The following is a 20,213-nucleotide window of genomic DNA, read 5'->3' as shown; positions in this document are numbered from 1 at the left end:
GCTCTTTTTTGATAAACTATATATTGTACTATGAAATTGATTAATCAATAAATCCTCATCTTTGTCATTTCTGATCTTTCGTTTTCATTCAGTCTGGCAACATTACTTGGCAGGGAATATCCGGTCAGAGACCTGGGAACCATCCAAGCAATGTATCGCATGCAGTTGCAGTCTCGCTTCATGTTCCTATATTATAATTTTCAAAAGTATTTGATGTGGGAGTAAATACTAGTTTTACATAGTTTCAAAACGATTACACGTGTTCAATAAGTTTTCTTAAGTAAACATTACATAACTGAAAATCATGTCTTGCATGAATTCGAAAAATAAGGTTGCCGTCACTGAAGGTTGTTGCATATCTTCGATTTGTTGCACTAAAATGCACCCTCTTTTTTTCATTATGCGTATTACATTGTACTTGTGATGCACTGTTTGGAATCTTTGATGTAGAAATGAATATTACTGGAGTTTTTCACAACACCAAACCGGAACACGTGTTCCGATCACCAAGTGATCATCTTCAAGAGGAAGATTAAACAGTTTGATCTTCGTATTCGAGATGATCATTTGGTGATCGAAACACGTGTCAAGGTGTTGAAATAACGATTTGATTTTGGAAAAAAACTTCAGTAATATGTATTATATTGTACTAAACATAATATTACGTCAGTAAAATACTGTAATATGTTACAGGTAATATACAAATTAATATAATTATGTACTATATTCATCGAATTTTTATCTGAACGAATCAGTCCACTTCTAATAAGTTAATTATACTCAAGGAAAGAAGCAAGTACCGACAAATGTTATTATAATTTTTTTACAGGTTGAGGATTCGATATTGGTGCATTCTTCGTAATCACGTCAGGCTGAGGCACTAGGAGAAATAGAGATAAAGGGAGAAAATGGGAATCTGGTTAGGCTAAAAAAATTAAAAAATAATTTTTCTGTGTCAGTTACTTTCACTGATTTCAAAAACTACTTCTCACGATTTGATCTCTACAAAATTTATTTCAAGTGATAAACCACTTGAAAAAGCTAATGTCTTAGCGAAACATGTGATATATTTTTCAAATAAATTTCGTGGGGATCAAATCGTGAGGTGTAGTTTTTGAAATTACTATGGATCTTCATCAAGTAAAGGCCGAATCAACCAGAAAAATACTTTCACTGAGCCATGTTGATTTTTTTATTTTTTATTTTGTTGTTCAATGTTCCAAAAAGTACATAAGTATTAATTTTGATAAGTGTTTCTTAATGAATGGAAAATTGTGTAATTTCAAGTTTTTTTTATTCCATGAACCCTTCTTCTTGCACCGTCCTCGCGAAATGTACCTTGCTCACATTGAATTTAGGTCTTGCGCCGCCACTGCAAGGACGCTACATTTCAAACAGATAACAAAAATTTTAAGTAATTATAACTGCACCAATATCGAATTTCAACACCCAAATCGCGATCAGTTCCTGAACTGAGCATTGACGACACAACGAACAGCGATACACATCCTCATATTCTATTCGTCACAGTAACATGTCTTCAAATTTCATTTTATGACTCTTCAGCCAATCATAAAACTCGGTTAGTAAAAAGAAGAACAACTCAGTAGCACTTGTGCTAACAATTTATCTAAATATTTGTATGTAACTACAGCTGGGAAACAATAAAGACGATTATTATTATTAATTATCCAATACGAACCGCCAATTATTTAGTCCACGTGGACTAGTTCGTAGCAGCATCATTTCTCTGTATTGTTTTTTTTGGCTTTTGAGATGCCTATTCACAATAAAGATTACTTCGACTATACCTACTCTATTCATTGATGCTGCTAATTTTTTTTTCAAATTTGAATTTTTTTCCCTTTTTCATCATAATACTATATGATGTCGTTAAGCGATTTTGGGGCCAATTTTTCTCAATGAGTTGAACCAAACCGATGCCGAAGCAGCCAGAAACATCAACCAGGCATTTGGCAATAATAGTGCTGATGAACGCAATGTTCTACGTTGGTGTGCGAAATTTCGTTTCGGAGATTTCAGCCTTGAAGATGAGCCCCGAAGTGATCGATCTACAGTAATTCAGGACACGATGATTTGAGGACCCTGGTAGAGGTGATGTGACCCATCACAAACGGTGCGTGGGATGGCAGAAAAACTAGACGTCAGCTCTCATGCGGTTTTTGACGGATTGTCACGTGTGATGAAAAGTGGATCATCTACAACAACAAGAGACGTTCAAGACATTGGTTGGCCACCGATGAGCCACCCATGTACTTTCCGAAAGTGAAAACTCAGCACAAAAAGACCATGGTTACTGTATGGTGGTAAGCGGCTAGTGTGAGTCACTATAACTTTCTGTAATCGGGCCAAACTATCACAGTAGAGTCCTATTGTGAGGTACCGAAAATTGTGTCAGCAGCAGCTGTCACTAGTCAAAGGAAGAGGTCTCATCCTGCTCCACGACAATGCGCGTCCGCACATTTCACAAATCACCGTCCGAAAATTAAACGAATTGAGCGTCGAAGTTCTGCCTCACCCAGCATACTCTCCAGACCTCTCGCACTGTCTTTTCAAGCACTTCGATAACTGTCTTACGAGTATAACCTTCGCCAATCAGGGCCAGACAAAAACGGCCCTCGTCGACTTCAAATAATCCCGAGCACATAATTAATCAATGTATCTCGACGACGTATCTCGATAGTTGTTCCTAAAATAATTTTTTGCTGCGAACTGGTTCATTTTGGGCAAAAAACCCAAGAGACATTTTTTGTTTAGAATGAAACAGGCTATCGGAAATAACTTTTTAAATGGTAAACAAATAATAAGACAAAAAGTTACATTGGAAGAACATTTTAGGGGTTGCGTTTTCCACCCCTTACAACCATGGGGTAAACCAAATAAATTTCTGGCTAAGTGTCTTTTTGGTAGTACAAAACGTCAGGTCAATTTCAATATTGTAACTTTTTTAGTGTTTGTGAAAAAATTGTTATACACATTTTATGTACCCCCTTTAAGGGGCTGTATCTTAACAAGGGATGCTGCAATGAAATTTCTTTATATGAAAGATCCTATCTTTTTTTCGATGAGGAATCACCTCCTTGAATGTTTTACATTTAGTTAGTTACACCCTGTATTAGAAATACATTCGTGTCAAAGCTTTTTTCGTTTTTTTGACCGTGGTCTGCAGATTTTATGCCTGACGTTTTGTCTACTACTGTGGTAGACATTATCGAAGGCGATGAGGTAACGGTCGAGTTGTTCTCAACGCAGGAACTGCAATGTTGGAATTCGTCTCCGGTTTTATATCATCATTTCTTTATTGGATTAAATGAGTCTATTTGTGTAATTAGGGACAGGTAGCCAGATTTCATTAACGTGTATTCACTACCTCTTCTTTCATTTTGAAATTATCTGTGTTTCTGAATTTCTATTGTCTCTCTATATATTCTTGCATAGTACTTTTGAGTTTTATCGATTATTTGTGTATCTTCGAATTAGATAATGTGAAAGCATGTGATGCAACAGCTGATTTGTTGGTTTGTCTGAGGCGACAATTTCTGTTATGTTCAGAGAGACGGGTACTTATGTAGACCGACTCGCAGATCCAGAATGCCAGAGTGTTGCTATATGATCTCTGGGGTCCTTACTAACCCTAGACTTCCTCTGATAATTTTCATTGACGTAAATATTGGTTTGACGTCGTGTTTTCCCAATTCAGTCTGGGATTGGGACATAACCTTACCTGATAGTTTCAATCTTCTACTTCAAATCATACTTTGAAATTATTGGTGTTATCGTTTCTTTTTGGTATTATTCAGAGTTACTTTGAATTCAATTAGAAAATTCTACTCACATAATATTACCCTTATGGACGACTGTAACTTTTTTTCTTCCTTCCCTCCTTGCGAATTCGAATGCCCATCTAGCAAACCTCAAGGTGTTTTCTTTCGTGACGATTTTTAAACTCTCCACAATGCCAGGTTTTGATTCATGTTCTAACATGGCATATTCCCCTTCCGTATTTTGCCTGAACACGTAAATATCTAGGTCAGGGAATCTGCAAAAAAAATTATATTATTTTTCGTTTTTTTTCTTCTATTATTATAAAGTCTTCAACCCTGTTTTCTTTTATACTCGATCGCGAATCATGCACTTTCCCTTCTCCAAAACAATTGCAATCTATTGAATGAATATTTGGTTATTTCTTTAGACTCCAATATTGCGAATATTTCAATAGTATGCGCCAGAAGCTGACGTGAATATCAACTTTTACCATTGTCTGTCGAAAATGTGCACAAATCAATGAGCTTCATTTGTGAGAGTGAAGTTTGTGAACCATTCGAGCAAGTAATGATCATTTTACGCGGGTAGAATACTATACTTTTTCTATGACAAGTATCAATAATATCTCAAAATAAGATCCATTCATGAAGGATATCCCGAATGAGAATTTCACAGCAAAGAGCAACTTGAAAAAACTTTCATTTCAATCATCCGTTAAGAAATGTCAGTTCGAAGATTACGAATGACATTTGAGAACAATTTTGAAGGAGCCGCGTAATGTTTCTGCAATTGGTTCGAAGGTATTGAATCCTTGCCTACTCGTAGAGAAAAACTAGAGTTCAATATCCACGAGGATATATGACATGACGCTTTTTTCAGTAGTGATAGACAAAATAAACTAATGAAAATTCATAATAGATTGAAGGGAGTTGGTTTCAGTGACAAAAGTGATAATTGTGTAAATCCTGTCCTGTTGACGGCGACTTCATTTTATTATTTCTCTTAATTTGCCTTTAGGCAGCAACACACCCCAATCTCATTTAATTTCATCAAATTCCTCTTATGTTCTATGTTTCCTATACAGTAAGTTGATTCTTCTAGTCTGATTTTTTTTAAAACGAACACAAGCACCACAGGAAAATATTTAAGGCGCTCTTTGAGCGGTGTCGGTGTGAAAGTAGCGATTCACATTGGATTTGAATCGCTGGGGATTATATCCATTTGAAAAAAACGTTCTCATGAAGTTTATTCCACATGAACACGATTCTCCAAATGAGAGAGTTCTTGAACAGTGAAGTTCGAGGTGTACTGAGTTGAACCTCAAAAGATTAGCAGCCACAGTCCGTCGCGTATTTCTGATATGTACCGCTCTTGGTGGAATCAAACATGCCAAGTCACTTGAACACTTCCTGTGAAAATATCTATGAAAGAGAGACAAATCTCCAACCTTTCTACGATGTTCCACCCTATCAAGGTTGCAAGTGATATTCTCGTATCCAATCAGGCGGATTGCTCTTTTCTGGATGAAATTCCAGCGACATGATTTTGCCAAGGCAAATTGGTGTCCATTTTAACCCCCCAACAAACTCATCGAAGCAGAAAGCGGAATTGACATTATTATATCTGGTTCGGAGACAATAATCTTTTTGGAGAAAACCGATGCCTGGGTTTTTGTAGCATTGAATTGAACCTGGTTACATTCACCCCAATTCGAAATCACTTTCTAGATCCTCATTAAGGATTGGAGACAATAATGATCCCTGGGGAACACCAGCGTTGATGGTAAAAGAATTCGAGAGATATCCATCGATGATCACTTGCAGGAAATGTTCTTTTATGAAGCTGGAGGGCCATACACAAAAATGATCCATTAATTTATTGTGACTGCATACTGATTTGATACATTTCGTTTGCGTTATCTAGATGTAACTCTTTTAGTGTCTTACGTCGTATAAAAAGTTGGAAATTTGGCGTTTTGGACTGGTCGTTTTAATTTATACGAATGAAGTATACGAAGAATACGATGACAGATACAAAGATAATGAAATTAATAAACCCCTCCATCAAAAACTATTTGAACTTATTGTTTGTCAGTGAATCTGAACAAAAATTTAATTAGTATGGAACCTGTTCTGAGTTAAATCAATTGTGTCAGAAAAATTATAAAAAGTGAGTAATAAGGAATATAGGAGGTGAATTTTTTCATTATTCTGGATTGGAAACCAACTGCAGACCTAATAGTTTTAATGCGATAATTTTGTGTGTGTATGTAATGAAGTTCATTAGAAAATACTAAAACATGATTCAAAGTAATGGCACTCTCCAGAGTTACTATTCACTGGTTGGCAGAACTGGAACTTATGACCTATGATGAATACAATACCACAGTATACTATATACAGTAATCCCACTTCGGGTGATTTTTGGTTTGAATTTTCTACACGCAGACCCAAGAGTTGCAGTCTCAGGTCTGCGCAAACGACGAGTTCAAGACAGGCACGCAACCAAATCATTTAAACACTGCTCAACATAACAAATATTCATATAAACTGCTCAAAAAAAATACAGTCGATGAAAACCATGCTGGGCACCTAAGAAAATTGTACAAATGATAATTTTGCATTTGTGTAATATTCAAGTAACCCAGATCATTTCGACAACGATGAACTATGTTTCAAGTAGATTTTAAAAATTCATGGGATCGGATGTGACAAAATATATTTTAATTTCAACAAGAGAAAAGACAAGATGAAGAACGAGTTTTGTTATTCATGAACCATGGTACTGTGCAAGAGCTCTCTAGGAGGAATACCGAGTCCCTGTGTGTATACAACCGTGATAGCATGGTCTGCATTGATAAGGAACACTTCAAAACGGTCCGCAGTTGGGTCCTTGTTCGAATCAGGCGAAGTCCCACTATTTGCAAAGTTGTTTCTCCAAAGTGAGAAGCTTTGCACTTATGTCTGAGGAGACTTGGATTCCGAAACGTTAACAGTCGTAAGGTATTTTTGATAGTCAAATTTACATTATATAAGAAGTTGCTGACTAATAGGACATGTTTCATTTAGAATAACTGTTTTTAATCTACGCAGCAACTTTTCGGGGTTGATTAGACATCTAAACTTGTATAGATTCAAATATCAACATTTGTCAATATATGTCGAGTTATTAGCTAAAGAAGTAGTTGTTTTCTGTCGGAAAACATATATAATGGTATAGTCAAAATGCATTTGGACTTGTCAGTGATTTTATTATCAATTTTTACTTGGATAAAAGCTGGAAGCAGCAAAACAACCTATTATCTTACAGTGTGAATAATTCATAACTTCCGACTCCGAAAACTCTCACATACATTTATAGTTAGTACATACATACAAAAAAATTATTTTTGTATGATTGAATACTACATACTTAATTACTTTTTTACTTCTTCAAGTCCTGAATAGTAACTACATAATTCAGAAAGAATAGGCTCTACAGATTCCTTAATCTTGAGTGATGAATTCGATTAGGAATATTTTTAATAATTGGTCCTTAATATAATCGAATCGGCAAACTCGTCCGCCATCTTGAATTCTCCAATCAATAAATGAATATGCTATATTTGGCCCCAAAAATCACTACAAAGAAATTTCGCATGGATTCGTACCATGGTTCATGAATAACAAAACACGTTCTTTATCTTGTCTTTTTTCTTGTTGAAATGAAAATATATTTTGTCACATTCGAATATGAACATCTGCCGATTCTATGAATTTTTAAAATCTACTTGAAACTTAGTTCATCATTGCCCAAATGATCTGGGTTACTTCAATATTACACAAATGCAAAATTATCATTTGTACAATTTTCTCAGGTGCCCAACATGGTTTTCATAGACTGTTTTTTTTTGAGCAGTTTATATGAATAGTTGTTATGTTGAGCAGTGTATACACGCTTTGGTTGAGATTGTAGTAGGGAGAAATGTCATTAGTGTCAAATACGTCATATTATAAATGAAGGTAGTATCACCAATAGATGAATACTATTATATGGTCCATCTGAATTGGTGTAGTTCAGCTCGTGGTGGTGTTGAAATGCGTACTGAGAGGAGTGTTGTAGTTCTGGTTCTGGAGCAATGTTTGTGTTGGATTCTTCTTTGTTATTAATTTCGATTACCTGGCTCTGATGTTGGGATAACTCTTGCAGTGGACTAGGTAGATGTACAGATCTAAATGCGAGCGTAGTGTTACGTTTGATGACGTGTCCGCTAAACATGGAATATGACCCTGCGAAAAAATAGGGGATTGTTATGAGTTACATTTTTCAGATCGTGTATATTCAGATTGAAAATGAAAAGAGATAATAAAAATACTCAGTATTTTGACTAATTTTTCACCTTCACACAACATCACATCGGATAACTAAAAAATGTATGATTTTCATATTCCCGAAACATAAAATGAGTTTCAGCTTTATGCCGTCAGCTGAAGATGATGCACGTGAAAATCTGGGAAAAGTTAAAAGAATAATTTACCAAAATTCTGTCACACCTTCCATAAATTTTGTATATTAATTTCGATGTTCTTTTCTAACCAAACACCATACAAAAAATGGGATAGGAAAATAATGTTTGAAACGGAAAAGTGATCTTTACAGTCAAAGGTGATATATTCCATGGCATACAAATTTGTTGGGTTGTGGTGCTGAATGTAGGATTAACCGTACAAGACTAAATGACTGAACAGTAATATTGAAGTAGGGAGTGGATCTTACGTTTAAGTTCCAATGAACCTAAGTAAATTAGTTTTTATTGTTGCAAAGTTTTTCTAGTTTTTTATTTCATTGTGAAACGGATTCGGATTTTCAGTGCATGGATGTCAGTAACCGAATAAACGGATTGCAAATTCTTACTACAATCGTAGCAGATTCGTATCCCGTTTGAATTTTTTTACCAAGAGTTCAGATGTCGAAGAGTTCGAAATATTTGATGTAGTTTTCGAGTAAATGATAATTTTTTCAAACCTTAACATTAAACACACTTATACAAGCGACAACATCAATGAATCAACAGCCACCTTGATTTCTTTCCTTAGCATCCATTTTGTAGTAAATAATACAGTACTCATAAACGATAAATGGAAAATTTCATCCAATATTCCAGATGCCGATAAAATCAGTCATGATGTAAATAACAATTTGAGGAAGGGAGTCAAAAAATACCTGGAAGTTAACGGAAATATCTTCTACAAATAATTAAAAATAGTCTTTATATTTTGTGTGGAAAGAAATATTTTTGAATTTTCGCTCTTTTATGAAATATTCAGAATAAATATTTTTCAATTCAATATTCATTCATCTGAAATCCTGTCTTCAATAAATACCATGACATCACGACATGCCTGGCATATATGAAACATCAATAATAATTTAAATTGAAAGGGGTAGATTTTGAGGAGAGGTTAATTTTTTGGGAAAGAAATGTTTTGGCTTTCTACTTCTCCATCTTGATACAAAAACATGTGAGAATCTCACAAAGAAAAGAAGGAAGCAATCAATTTTTAAAACCGGAATTCTATACAAAGATGTGTAGATCATGCAAAGAAGTTACTTTCAGATACAAACTTAATTTCGTTGAAGGATTCCCACATGTTTTTGTACCAAGATGGAGAAGTAGAAAGCCAAAACCTGTCTTTCCCAAAAAAATCAATAATAATAATAATATGTGACATATACATGAAAACATTTTGATGTGACTTTAATATACTAGTATACTCAAGAATCTTATTTAGTTATTGCAATATACTGATAAAGATCCTAAATTATAAATATCAATATTATATGTTTCAATATACATTCCACTATCATTAGAAAATGAATTAACTAATACGTTTTTTTATATTCGTGTTGATTTGTGATGCACTGTATGGAACCTTTGGTGTAGTTATGAATATTACTTAAGATTTTTCCCTACACCAAATCGTTATTTCAACACCTCGACAAGTGTTTCGATCACCAAGTGATCATCTTCAAGAGGAAGATGAAACTCAATTTGATCTTCCTTATGTCCGGGTTGAACCACGTCTGGTGTTTCTAGTTGTTCGACGTTTCGATTTTGAAGCAATTTTCATAAAATTCAACTACACTTTAGATAGTGATAAGCTAAGGGTTTTGTGACTTGTCGCTAATGTCTCAATCTGCCTGCTTCTCAGATCTCGTCACTGGGCTCCGCAAGGGTCTCATTCTGCTTAATCCCAAGCTTCGACTGTGGCTACACAGGTTCTGGTTCGGTCACAGATTGAAATAGTTTGGTATTTATTTCCGAGTGGAGGGGTTGACTGGTGGTGGGAGCGAGGATGAAGTTGGTACTGGGAATGATGATATCGATGATGTTGAGTACTACAGTCGCATTACCTTTGTCTGCCAGAAAAATAAAAATGTTTGAATTATTGTTTAGGTTTTTAAAGGGTTTTCTCTCCGCTAGGGTGTTTTTGGAAGTTTAGTTCTTCTTACAGGTTATATCAGGGTTATATCAGGAGATCTAGGCGGCCAAAAGTGTTCCATATTGCGACTGATTACTTTGCCCCTAAATATTTCCAAAAGACCACCCTTGTAGTATGAATAGGTGCACCATCACACTGATACCACACAACATTTCTTACTTGAAGGGGCATATTATCCAAAACTTCAGATAGTTCGGTATTCACAAAGTGTAGGTAGTCCGCAGAATTTGAATTATGTCTAAAAAAGTATGGTCCTATAATTTGATCGTTTAATATGCCACACCATACATTCGTCTTGAACGAATATTGATCTCGACATTCGATTACGAAATGTGGGTTTTCTTTTGCCCACCACCTGCAGTTTTGCGAGCTCACAACGCCATTTGAAGAGAAGGTCGCTTCAGCTGTCCATAAAATTTGATAAGAAAAATGATAATTTTCTTCTTTTTCCCCTTGAAACCAAAAAGAAAAATACCAGCGCATATCGAAGTCCCTTTCTTTTAATGTATTGATAAATTTCGGTTTATAAGGCGTACATTTATTTTTGTGTAAAATACGTCGTACACTCTCTTGGTTAACATCTGTTCTATCTGCAATATCTTGAATACTTGTTTTTTATGTTCTACGACATCCAAACATATTTCAAATTCCACTTCTTCAGTATGTCTAGAAGGCTGATGTGCTTTTCTATAATTACTCTCAACCGAGCCAGTAGATTTAAACTTAGCTATTATCCTACTAACTGTTGACTGATGAATATTTCTTGCAGGATGTCTGGCATTGAAAATATCAGCTACTTGTCGGTGACCGGTATTCTCGCCGCATATTAAAACGATTGCAATTTTTTCTTGAAGATTCAGCATTTTTAACAACACACTAGACAACGAATAAACTATTTCAAATCTAAAACTGATAAACACTATTTTGAGTTATTCAACAAATGTCGTATGACAATAAAATATTTTGCTTTTTCAGTTCAGTTCAATTGTCTCCACAGTACCTTTAGTTTAATTTCGTTGTGATTTTTCGTAATTAGTAAATCAAAGTTTAACTGTTTGAAAAGTGCATTAAAGAATAAATTATTGACTTTTCATTGATATTGTTTTTTAATTATGCTTATGTATCAAGCTATTTCGCAAAAAGTAGAAATAAAGTGAAATATTTATCTGTTTTCAAAAACTGTATCAACTTTGCATCATTTTTGGCATAATTTTTTCTGGTGTTTTAAATTTTTGCGAAATAAGTTATATTTAGAATTGCAATTGGTAATAAAAATTCGTTGGAAAGATAAGTTAGCCATAAAGCACTAACTTTGTTGAGGTTTGGCTAAATTTGAGAAATCGGCAAATGTCAAATTTTCGAAAAACTGTAAAAAAACTAAATTTGTACTAGATAGCTAAAAATTGGTATATGGGTAAAAATGGAAAAAACAATCATCTTTTCTCTTTACCGATTTTCGAAATTTCGAGCAATAACTGCTTTTCTGAACATGTTTCGGTATTAATGTCCGTAATGTCGGTATTAATGTACGTACATATATATATATATATATATATATATATATATATATATATATATATATATATATATATATATATATATATATATATATATATATATATATATATATATATATATATATATATATACAGGGTCCTGCAACAGTGGCGCGGTGTTCCATATCTCTATATAGGAAGCAGATAGGAATCTAATTTTCTATAATATTACCTTATTGCTCGAGCTCGACAAAATAAAAATATTGGCGGTCACACAGGGTGTTCGCTTTTTCGGTTTCTTCATAGAAAATAAAATAAACTTTATGTATATCTGCACTTCGAAAATATTGACGGTTTTCGAGATATCTAGCATGACAGGTTTTTTTTTTCCAATATTCGTCACTCAGAATATTTGAAATTATAAAGTGGTGCCAAGTCCAGTTGAAATTTTTTTTTGGTCGAATATTCTACATTGGTAACTCTCTCAAACGATATATCTGAAATCGACCTGTGATATACAGGGTATGAAAAACCGCTTGCCAAATATTGTAAATGAAAATTTGCAAAATCTTCCTTATATTAAATGGAACACCCTGTATATTATTGATCCATAAGAAGCGCCAACGAAACCTCTACAAATTTCATTAAGTATTCCCTATGGCTAAGTTCAATAGTTTTTCTTAAATGATCATTTCTTTCGAAAAATGGTCATTTTTTCAAAGCGAAATCCATTTGACGACTGATAAAAATATACGAAAGATATCTTGTTTCAATTTTGTACATTAGAAGGTGTCCAAACAAATATTTTTTAACGAAATAAATGTATGTACCTATCACTTTTTGCTAAATGGAAAATTATTTTTTCATTGGATGCAGAATTTCACTCATAAATCGTGCAATATCAAACCAAACAAGTTAAAAGAAAGAAACATTATAAATAACTATTTTTTTCATGTTATTATATTCATTCAGAGCTTGAGTTCTAGATATTCAAATTTGTCAACTGGCAAATTATAAAACTACAAAAGGGAGAGTTTAATTAAGGTTGATAATGAAACTTTTATAAAATATGTTCAACATGTCTTCCATTTTCTTGAATGCAGAGCTGAAGTCTATGTTTGAAAGACTGTTCTACTCTGCGCAAGACAGATGGTGTAATGCTGCGAAAAGCATTCGTTATTCTAAGTCGCATATTTTCGGGAGAAGTTGGTGGCTCAACGTAAACCATATTTTTTATGTATCCCCATAAGAAAAAATCTAGTTTCGTCAAATCTGGTGATCTAGCGGGCCACCGTACAGGCCCATTCCGTCCTATCCATTTATTGGGAAATGCTTCATGTAGATGATCTCTCACTTCTGCCGAATAGTGAGCAGGTGCACCATCATGTTGTAACCACATTCTATTGCGGAGGTCAAGAGGAATATCATCTAACAAACCTGGTAAATCATTTCGTAAGAAATTGAGATACATTGCACCATTCATATGTCCCTCAAAAAAGTATGGACCAATTACATATTCTCCAATGATGCCTCCCCAGACATTTATCGACCACCTATGTTGATAATCCACCTGTCTCAATAAGTGAGGATTTTCTGTCGCATAATAATGGTAATTATGTCGATTTACAAATCCATTTTTATGGAATGTCGATTCATCCGACCATAAAATATTATTGAAAATATATTCGTTTCGACGAATTTTGTTCATGGCCCAATTGCAAAATCTCACTCTTTTCTCGAAATCAGCATACAGTAGTTCTTGATGTAACTGAACGTGGTATGGATGCAAGCGATGTTTCTTCAATACTCGTTGCACTGATCTCTCACTTATATCCACTATTTCCCCAATTTGTCGTTGACTCCTACTAGGATTTTCTTCAACGGCAAGAAGAACTTGCAATTCATTATCTTCATTAGTAGCTGGCTTGATGCGCTCATGTTTGGAATAATTAATAGATCCAGTTTCAACGAATCGTCCCAAGACCTTTCGGAAAGATCTTTCATCTGGACGCCTTCTATCTGGATACCGTTGAGAATAAATTCTACTTGCCAATAAACAATTCCTGTCTGATTCACCTAATATGAAAATCATATCAATCAAATCACTTTTTGATAACATTCTGATGAAATTATACCGACAGTTCAACTTCACGATTGACTAAAAATTTCAATATTCATTTGCAGCCAAATATTTTGTTCTGTCATTTGCCAGACTACTTGATTTCCAATAAATATTTCATTCGCTGAAAGGTTGTTTTAGACCGAAAGAATATGGCACAAATTCCGAGATTTTTGAAATTATTGTAACTATTCAAGAACGTCCATTTTGTGGTGTAATTCGCAACTTGTTTATCTAGCAACAGGTAATTTTAGGAATGGGCGATATTTTAAGGAAAGGGTATTTTTTGTATATTCTTATCAGTCGTCAAATGGATTTCGCTTTGAAAAAATGACCATTTTTCGAAAGAAATGCTCATTTAAGAAAAACTATTGAACTTAGCCATAGGGAATACTTAATGAAATTTGTAGAGGTTTCGTTGGCGCTTCTTATGGATCAATAATATACAGGGTGTTCCATTTAATATAAGGAAGATTTTGCAAATTTTCATTTACAATATTTGGCAAGCGGTTTTTCATACCCTGTATATCACAGGTCGATTTCAGATATATCGTTTGAGAGAGTTACCAATGTAGAATATTCGACCAAAAAAAAATTTCAACTGGACTTGGCACCACTTTATAATTTCAAATATTCTGAGTGACGAATATTGGAAAAAAAAACCTGTCATGCTAGATATCTCGAAAACCATCAATATTTTCGAAGTGCAGATATACATAAAGTTTATTTTATTTTCTATGAAGAAACCGAAAAAGCGATAAAAAATATAGGTTGCCATTTAAAAAGACACAGTTGGGATCCGCCCAGAAAAAATCGAACACCCTGTGTGACCGCCAATATTTTTATTTTGTCGAGCTCGAGCAATAAGGTAATATTATAGAAAATTAGATTCCTATCTGCTTCCTATATAGAGATATGGAACACCGCGCCACTGTTGCAGGACCCTGTATATATATATATATATATATATATATATATATATATATATATATATATATATATATATATATGTATATATATATATATATATATATATATATATATATATATATATATATATATATATATATATATATATCAGTATCAAAAGTATATACGAGTATTTTATGAATTCGTTTCCTTTCTAAATGAAACTGTATTCTGAATAGATGATTATTCTTACGAATCACTTCATTTCGTAAACAAAATTTAAAATACATGCCTTTATACCAACGCCATTTCTCCGAATTGAAGTCATTGCGTTATCCGCTACATCTTCATCGTCTATTACTTCAAAATCTACTGGAACATAAGCAGCCTTGAATATTTCTTTAACGTATTCCATCATTTGTGGTCCTGCTCCTATGCCTGAAATTTATATCGATATGAAACAGATTTTCAAGACGTCACAAAACAAAAACTACCTAATTTTCTCCAAACAAGTTGGTGAGAATTGCAATATTTTCAGGACTCGTAGTGTTTATGATTAAAGTAGATTTGGAGAATTCAATTACTCAAAGTCATCATCATCTCCTGATAACACTTACTCGATTCTACCTATCAAATAGTTCTGTTGAGATTAATATATTGGAAGTGAAAAATTTGTGCGCTTTCAACTTTTCCTTCGAATACTGAAAGAAATGATAATTCATTTTCTTTATTCATTCCTTCATTTGCTTTATGAATATTTCTTACATTGAGAACGAAGAAATTTTTCCATGTAATTTAATATTAAGAGTGGGAAGAAGTTGGTTCAGATTGACTCGTATTTTAAATAAACATCTGTGGAAGATCTTATCAATTCCTTACCGAATTTTCATTTGATTGGTAATTCATGATTTTGAACTTCTTACAAAATTTTCATTGCTTACATTTCAATGAAGAAGTTGAGAATCAAAACAGTTTTTAGAAAATATATGTAACTTTTCAATACATTTCTCCATGACTATTGAAATGGATAAGTAGGCAAAATGGTTCATAACATATTCCCTCGAACCAGTCACAGTTGATCGGATTCATAACTCACTACTTTCGTGGCCAATAATCGATGAGCAAATTGATAACTTTACAGTAGAATCTCAAGCAAGCCTTGCAAATCTACCTTATTCAAAATATCACTAGATCAGAAAGTAAAAGCATCCAAAGGGTGACTTTCGACTAAAAGAGGTCAGATGTCAATCTTGCTGAAGTGCCCATCAGTAACTTGAGGACCGCTCCGTAGGAGAGCGGGTGGATGGGCATGATGGGATGTTCTGCACATAGTAACCGTGTGGAGAAGATTTCACCTCAGGGCACTCAACCTGGGAGGGGGATGGAGAGGATTCAAAATATAATAATAATAATTTACGACGTTTGCTTTCGGCACACGTAGACAAATATCACTTACATGAGTAACGATCAAATATCTTGCTCGTTTATCAATACATTATTAATTCATGATTCATTTAATCATATGATTACAACTTTCAAATATCTGAAGACTGCTTAATTGCTCTGAATCTACATTCATTGGATGTCCTTAAGATAATATGAAACGTCCGTCACATATATCATCCGTCATATATTTCCAATATTTATTTATATTTTATATATTTATTTATTGGAATAAGTAAGATTCAATGTGCGCTAAAATGAGTTCATTCAACATCTAATATCTCCTATGAGATCAAATTAAATTTTTCAACTAAATACCCTTGACAATAATGTACTTTCATATCTCATTCATTTCAGTATGACACGTTTTGCAAACAGGAGTAAACAAAACTTAAAACCAATTTTTCCCGTTTTTCTTTTTATATGAAACAGTTTGTAGAGGAGGTTATACCAGAACAGTCCATCCACATTATGATTTTCGCTAGAAATGTACCTGATTGTTGAAGATATGATGTCAATAAATCGAAGCAATAACGATTATTTCTATTCATTCCTAGAAAATAATATGCCACAAAATGAACTCAAACGATTCAAAAAGACATAAATTCACAATAGATGTCCAATAGTCTTCCATTTTGCTGCATGAATTCAGTCTATTTTCAATTTTTTTTCTTTGTTTATTTTATTTTTCGAATAATGCGATTTTATGATATTTCTTCCCAGTGTCATTGGTTTCCCACAGTAGATCAATTAATTAGCATATTAAAACGATATTTAATTGAAATTCACCTGAAGCTAGCTTACAAGCATATACCATCAAACGGGAGGTTAGGGCTAAATAAGCGGCCTATTACTTTAATAACTTTAGCAAATTTCAACCAAATCGGTGAAAGGATATTTATGATATTTCATAAATACCGTTTTTTTTAAACTTCAACGCACTATATCTCAGAAACGAAGCAACTCCGGACATATGTTCATGAGAACTTATTTTTTTAATACGGCCTAACGAATTACTCTTTCAAGTTTCGTACCGTAGTTAGGAAACACCCTGTATGTGCTTTATTTAGGGCAAAATGTAGGGAATCATGGTTGAGAACTTTCTCATATGGGTAACTGAAAAAAAAAATCCAAAAAACTTTAGAAAACCCTCCATCCGTAGGATGAGTCCTACGATATAAAGATGAAAGGCAGTAAATTTCACCTGAAGGTATAAGGAACAAATTGAGTTATGTGAAAATATCTAAAGGTTCACTAGGATAAACTTCAGAGATGATTTATAATGACCTAAAATTCAGGAGTAGTTGGGAATGTTCGAGATCATTCCGGAATATTCCGAGTCATTGTGGAACATTTCAGAATATTGTCGAATGCTGTGGAATGTTTAGGAACATTGTGGACCATTCGAAGCATTTTTGTATGGGTCGGGCTACCCACTAGAAGGGTATATAAAGCAAGAGCCGTCAACCTCTTATAATTTTATTTTCATTCCAACTACCACACAATCACGAATTTTCGCAACTATCAATTTTAATTTTGAAATAGGTGAGTATCTATATACCTCAAACCAACACAAATAAAAAATGCGATCTCATCCCTCAAAATGACTCTCTACGTTGAACAAAATCAGCGCAACTCACCCTTCCTTAGTTACACTTGTTGCATCGGTTTGTTAGACCACTTACATTCATTTTTTCACGTGACAGTTTTAATTTTAAGATAGTAATTTGAATTGTATGGTGTGAAGAACAATTACAATTTACAAGAAATGTTGAAGACAATCAACACATTTATTTTATAAGGATTGATATCGTATTCGTTCAAATATCTTTTTGTTTCCACATATGTGATTATTATTTCAAATATGAAAATGGTATAGCTTATCGAATCTAGGAAGAGACTTGGGAAATCTTTCTCCCTCTCTTCTTTTTCTTACTCTCATTGTGTTCTAACGAATGCATATCTTGTGGGCGGGGCCATAACGTTATTCAGAAAGCTCTTCCTACATTTGACAAATATTTTCATTTGTTATAAAATTAAAAGAAAATAGAAAGGAAATGCGTTTGGATTTAAAAAGTGGAAATATGAAAATGTTCTGATAAAAAATATGTGGAATGGTTGGGAATTTAATCGAAAGTCAGCCCTGCATGAGTATACTGAATCAATACATCAACATTTATCGTGAGTGAATTTGGAATTACACGTTGAAAGATAAGACTTCGTTAGTCCTTAGCTCGCATAAGTTTCTCAACTTCTGAGAGTTGTCATTCGTATGGGGAGACAGCTGAATAACAGAAAAACAGATTTTAAATAGATTTTTTAAACAGATTACTGAAAAGAGTTCTGAAGGTCTAGGAGTGTTATCATTTATTAACACACAGGGTCTTTACAAAAGTTGTTACTTTTGTTTATATCAACTCAAAATTGCAATAACAGTTGAAAGATTTTACCGAACGATAAAATTACTCAACGGAGAACGACAAAATCTTAGAAAACGGAAAACACAAAAATAACTAGTTGTAAACATTATTCAATACGAGCTTTTCACTGAATGAAATCAATACTGAGCGTATTAAGGAAAAATATATGAAAAATAAATATTAATATAATTCAGAAATAACCATTGTACTTACCCGGTAACATAGTAACTATATGTCTGCCCCCGTATGTTGGAGCAGGCAATCGGCCTGATTCCGGTATAACCTTGCTTTTGATAATTCCTTCGAAAATGTCAGCAGCGGTTGAAAAACTTCTTACAGGAGTTCTCAGATGCCGTATCCTCTGGACTACTTTGTTCATCTTGACCGTTTTGAACTACGGTTTTTTATGTACCACAGTATTTGTTACTGACACCTAAATGACATTAGCTGTACGCTTTCAAATTCAATCTCACCGGCAGAATGTGAACTGATAACACTGATTCGAGTAATCTTTAGAATGAAAATATTTCGAGTGCGATATGGTGAGCCTATTTGAATAAGGATAGAATTTCATTTACTATCGATTACCGGGGTGGCGGCAAATGTTGTGATTGTTTCTATTGGACTTGAGAAAACTAATTAGACGAAACGTTTTTCAAGGGATCTATTGACGAAAGGAATAGTCGTGTATTTAGTTTATTCTATTTATCATTTTAGAACTACAGGGTGTTGGGGTTGAAAAATATCGGATTTTTAAAAATTTTTACTATTGTAAGAACGACGCTGAATAACTTACTTTTCCAATTCGCCATTATATCGTTTATTTTTCACTCTTCAAAACTGTTACTTCGCTCCTTACTGACCACTAAATTGTATTAGTTTAAAATTCCCTAATACCAACGTATTAATTTTTTCGAAAACAAAGTAATGTTGTAGGCATTGAATGAAGTAATTGTAATTGAGCTTTTTTTTTTTGGGTGTCATCGGCATCGACTATAAACATTGAATTATACGAAAGAAAAATATTTTTGAAATAAATACATCTATATGAACAATTATTATATTATATTATTATTATTATTAAAATGAATCATAGAAAAAACACGTTTCTCTATCTATATCATTCACCTATCATTGTGTAACAATCCTGTGAATGATTCAATTTCATAACGAATGTTTGAAATACAAATTGAATGAAGAGAAGTGGTTTTTGTATAATTCAGTGTTCATATAGAAGTATTCATTACGAAAGTATTTTTCCTTCGTGTAACTCGTGTAATTATAAAAAAAGCTGTTTTGAGGGGGCTTCACTTTCAGTTTGTGCCTGAAAGTTACTTCTTTGCATAATCTACACATCTTTGTATAGAGAGATCGATGGATTCCTTCCTTTCTTTGGAAGGTTCCCATATTTTTTTTGGATGAAGACGGAGAAGTAGAAAGCCAAAACCTTTCTTTCCCTTTTTTAATATGAGCATTGAGCTCAGCGTCCATAAATGTTTATTTTTCGATAATCTTTAGTTAAGTATACCATTTTTTATCGAGATGTCCTGTTCGATTT

General features: G+C 33.6%; 1 protein-coding gene across 1 annotated transcript in view; it reads right to left on the bottom strand.

The window, feature by feature from the left end:
- Positions 1–19,223, bottom strand: part of LOC111512336 (isocitrate dehydrogenase [NAD] subunit gamma, mitochondrial) — a 28,765-nt gene extending 9,542 nt beyond the window's left edge. The window contains exons 1-4 of the mRNA XM_074173839.1: positions 18,869–19,223; positions 15,085–15,230; positions 7,945–8,054; positions 3,857–4,060 (exon numbers count right to left, since the gene is read on the bottom strand). Of these exons, the coding sequence (XP_074029940.1) occupies positions 3,857–4,060; positions 7,945–8,054; positions 15,085–15,230; positions 18,869–19,034 (626 nt within the window). The 5' untranslated portion in view covers positions 19,035–19,223. The remainder of the gene's footprint in view (positions 1–3,856; positions 4,061–7,944; positions 8,055–15,084; positions 15,231–18,868) is intronic.
- Between the last annotated feature and the right edge of the window lie 990 nt (positions 19,224–20,213).

Source organism: Leptinotarsa decemlineata, unplaced genomic scaffold (genome assembly GCF_025532065.1).
Source record: "Leptinotarsa decemlineata unplaced genomic scaffold, Ldec_3_MD MMD2_tig00000505_RagTag_RagTag, whole genome shotgun sequence".
NCBI classification, from domain to species: Eukaryota; Metazoa; Arthropoda; class Insecta; order Coleoptera; family Chrysomelidae; genus Leptinotarsa; species Leptinotarsa decemlineata.
The sequence above is the reverse complement of the archived record's forward strand: the minus strand, read 5'-3'. Positions and strand labels throughout refer to the sequence as shown.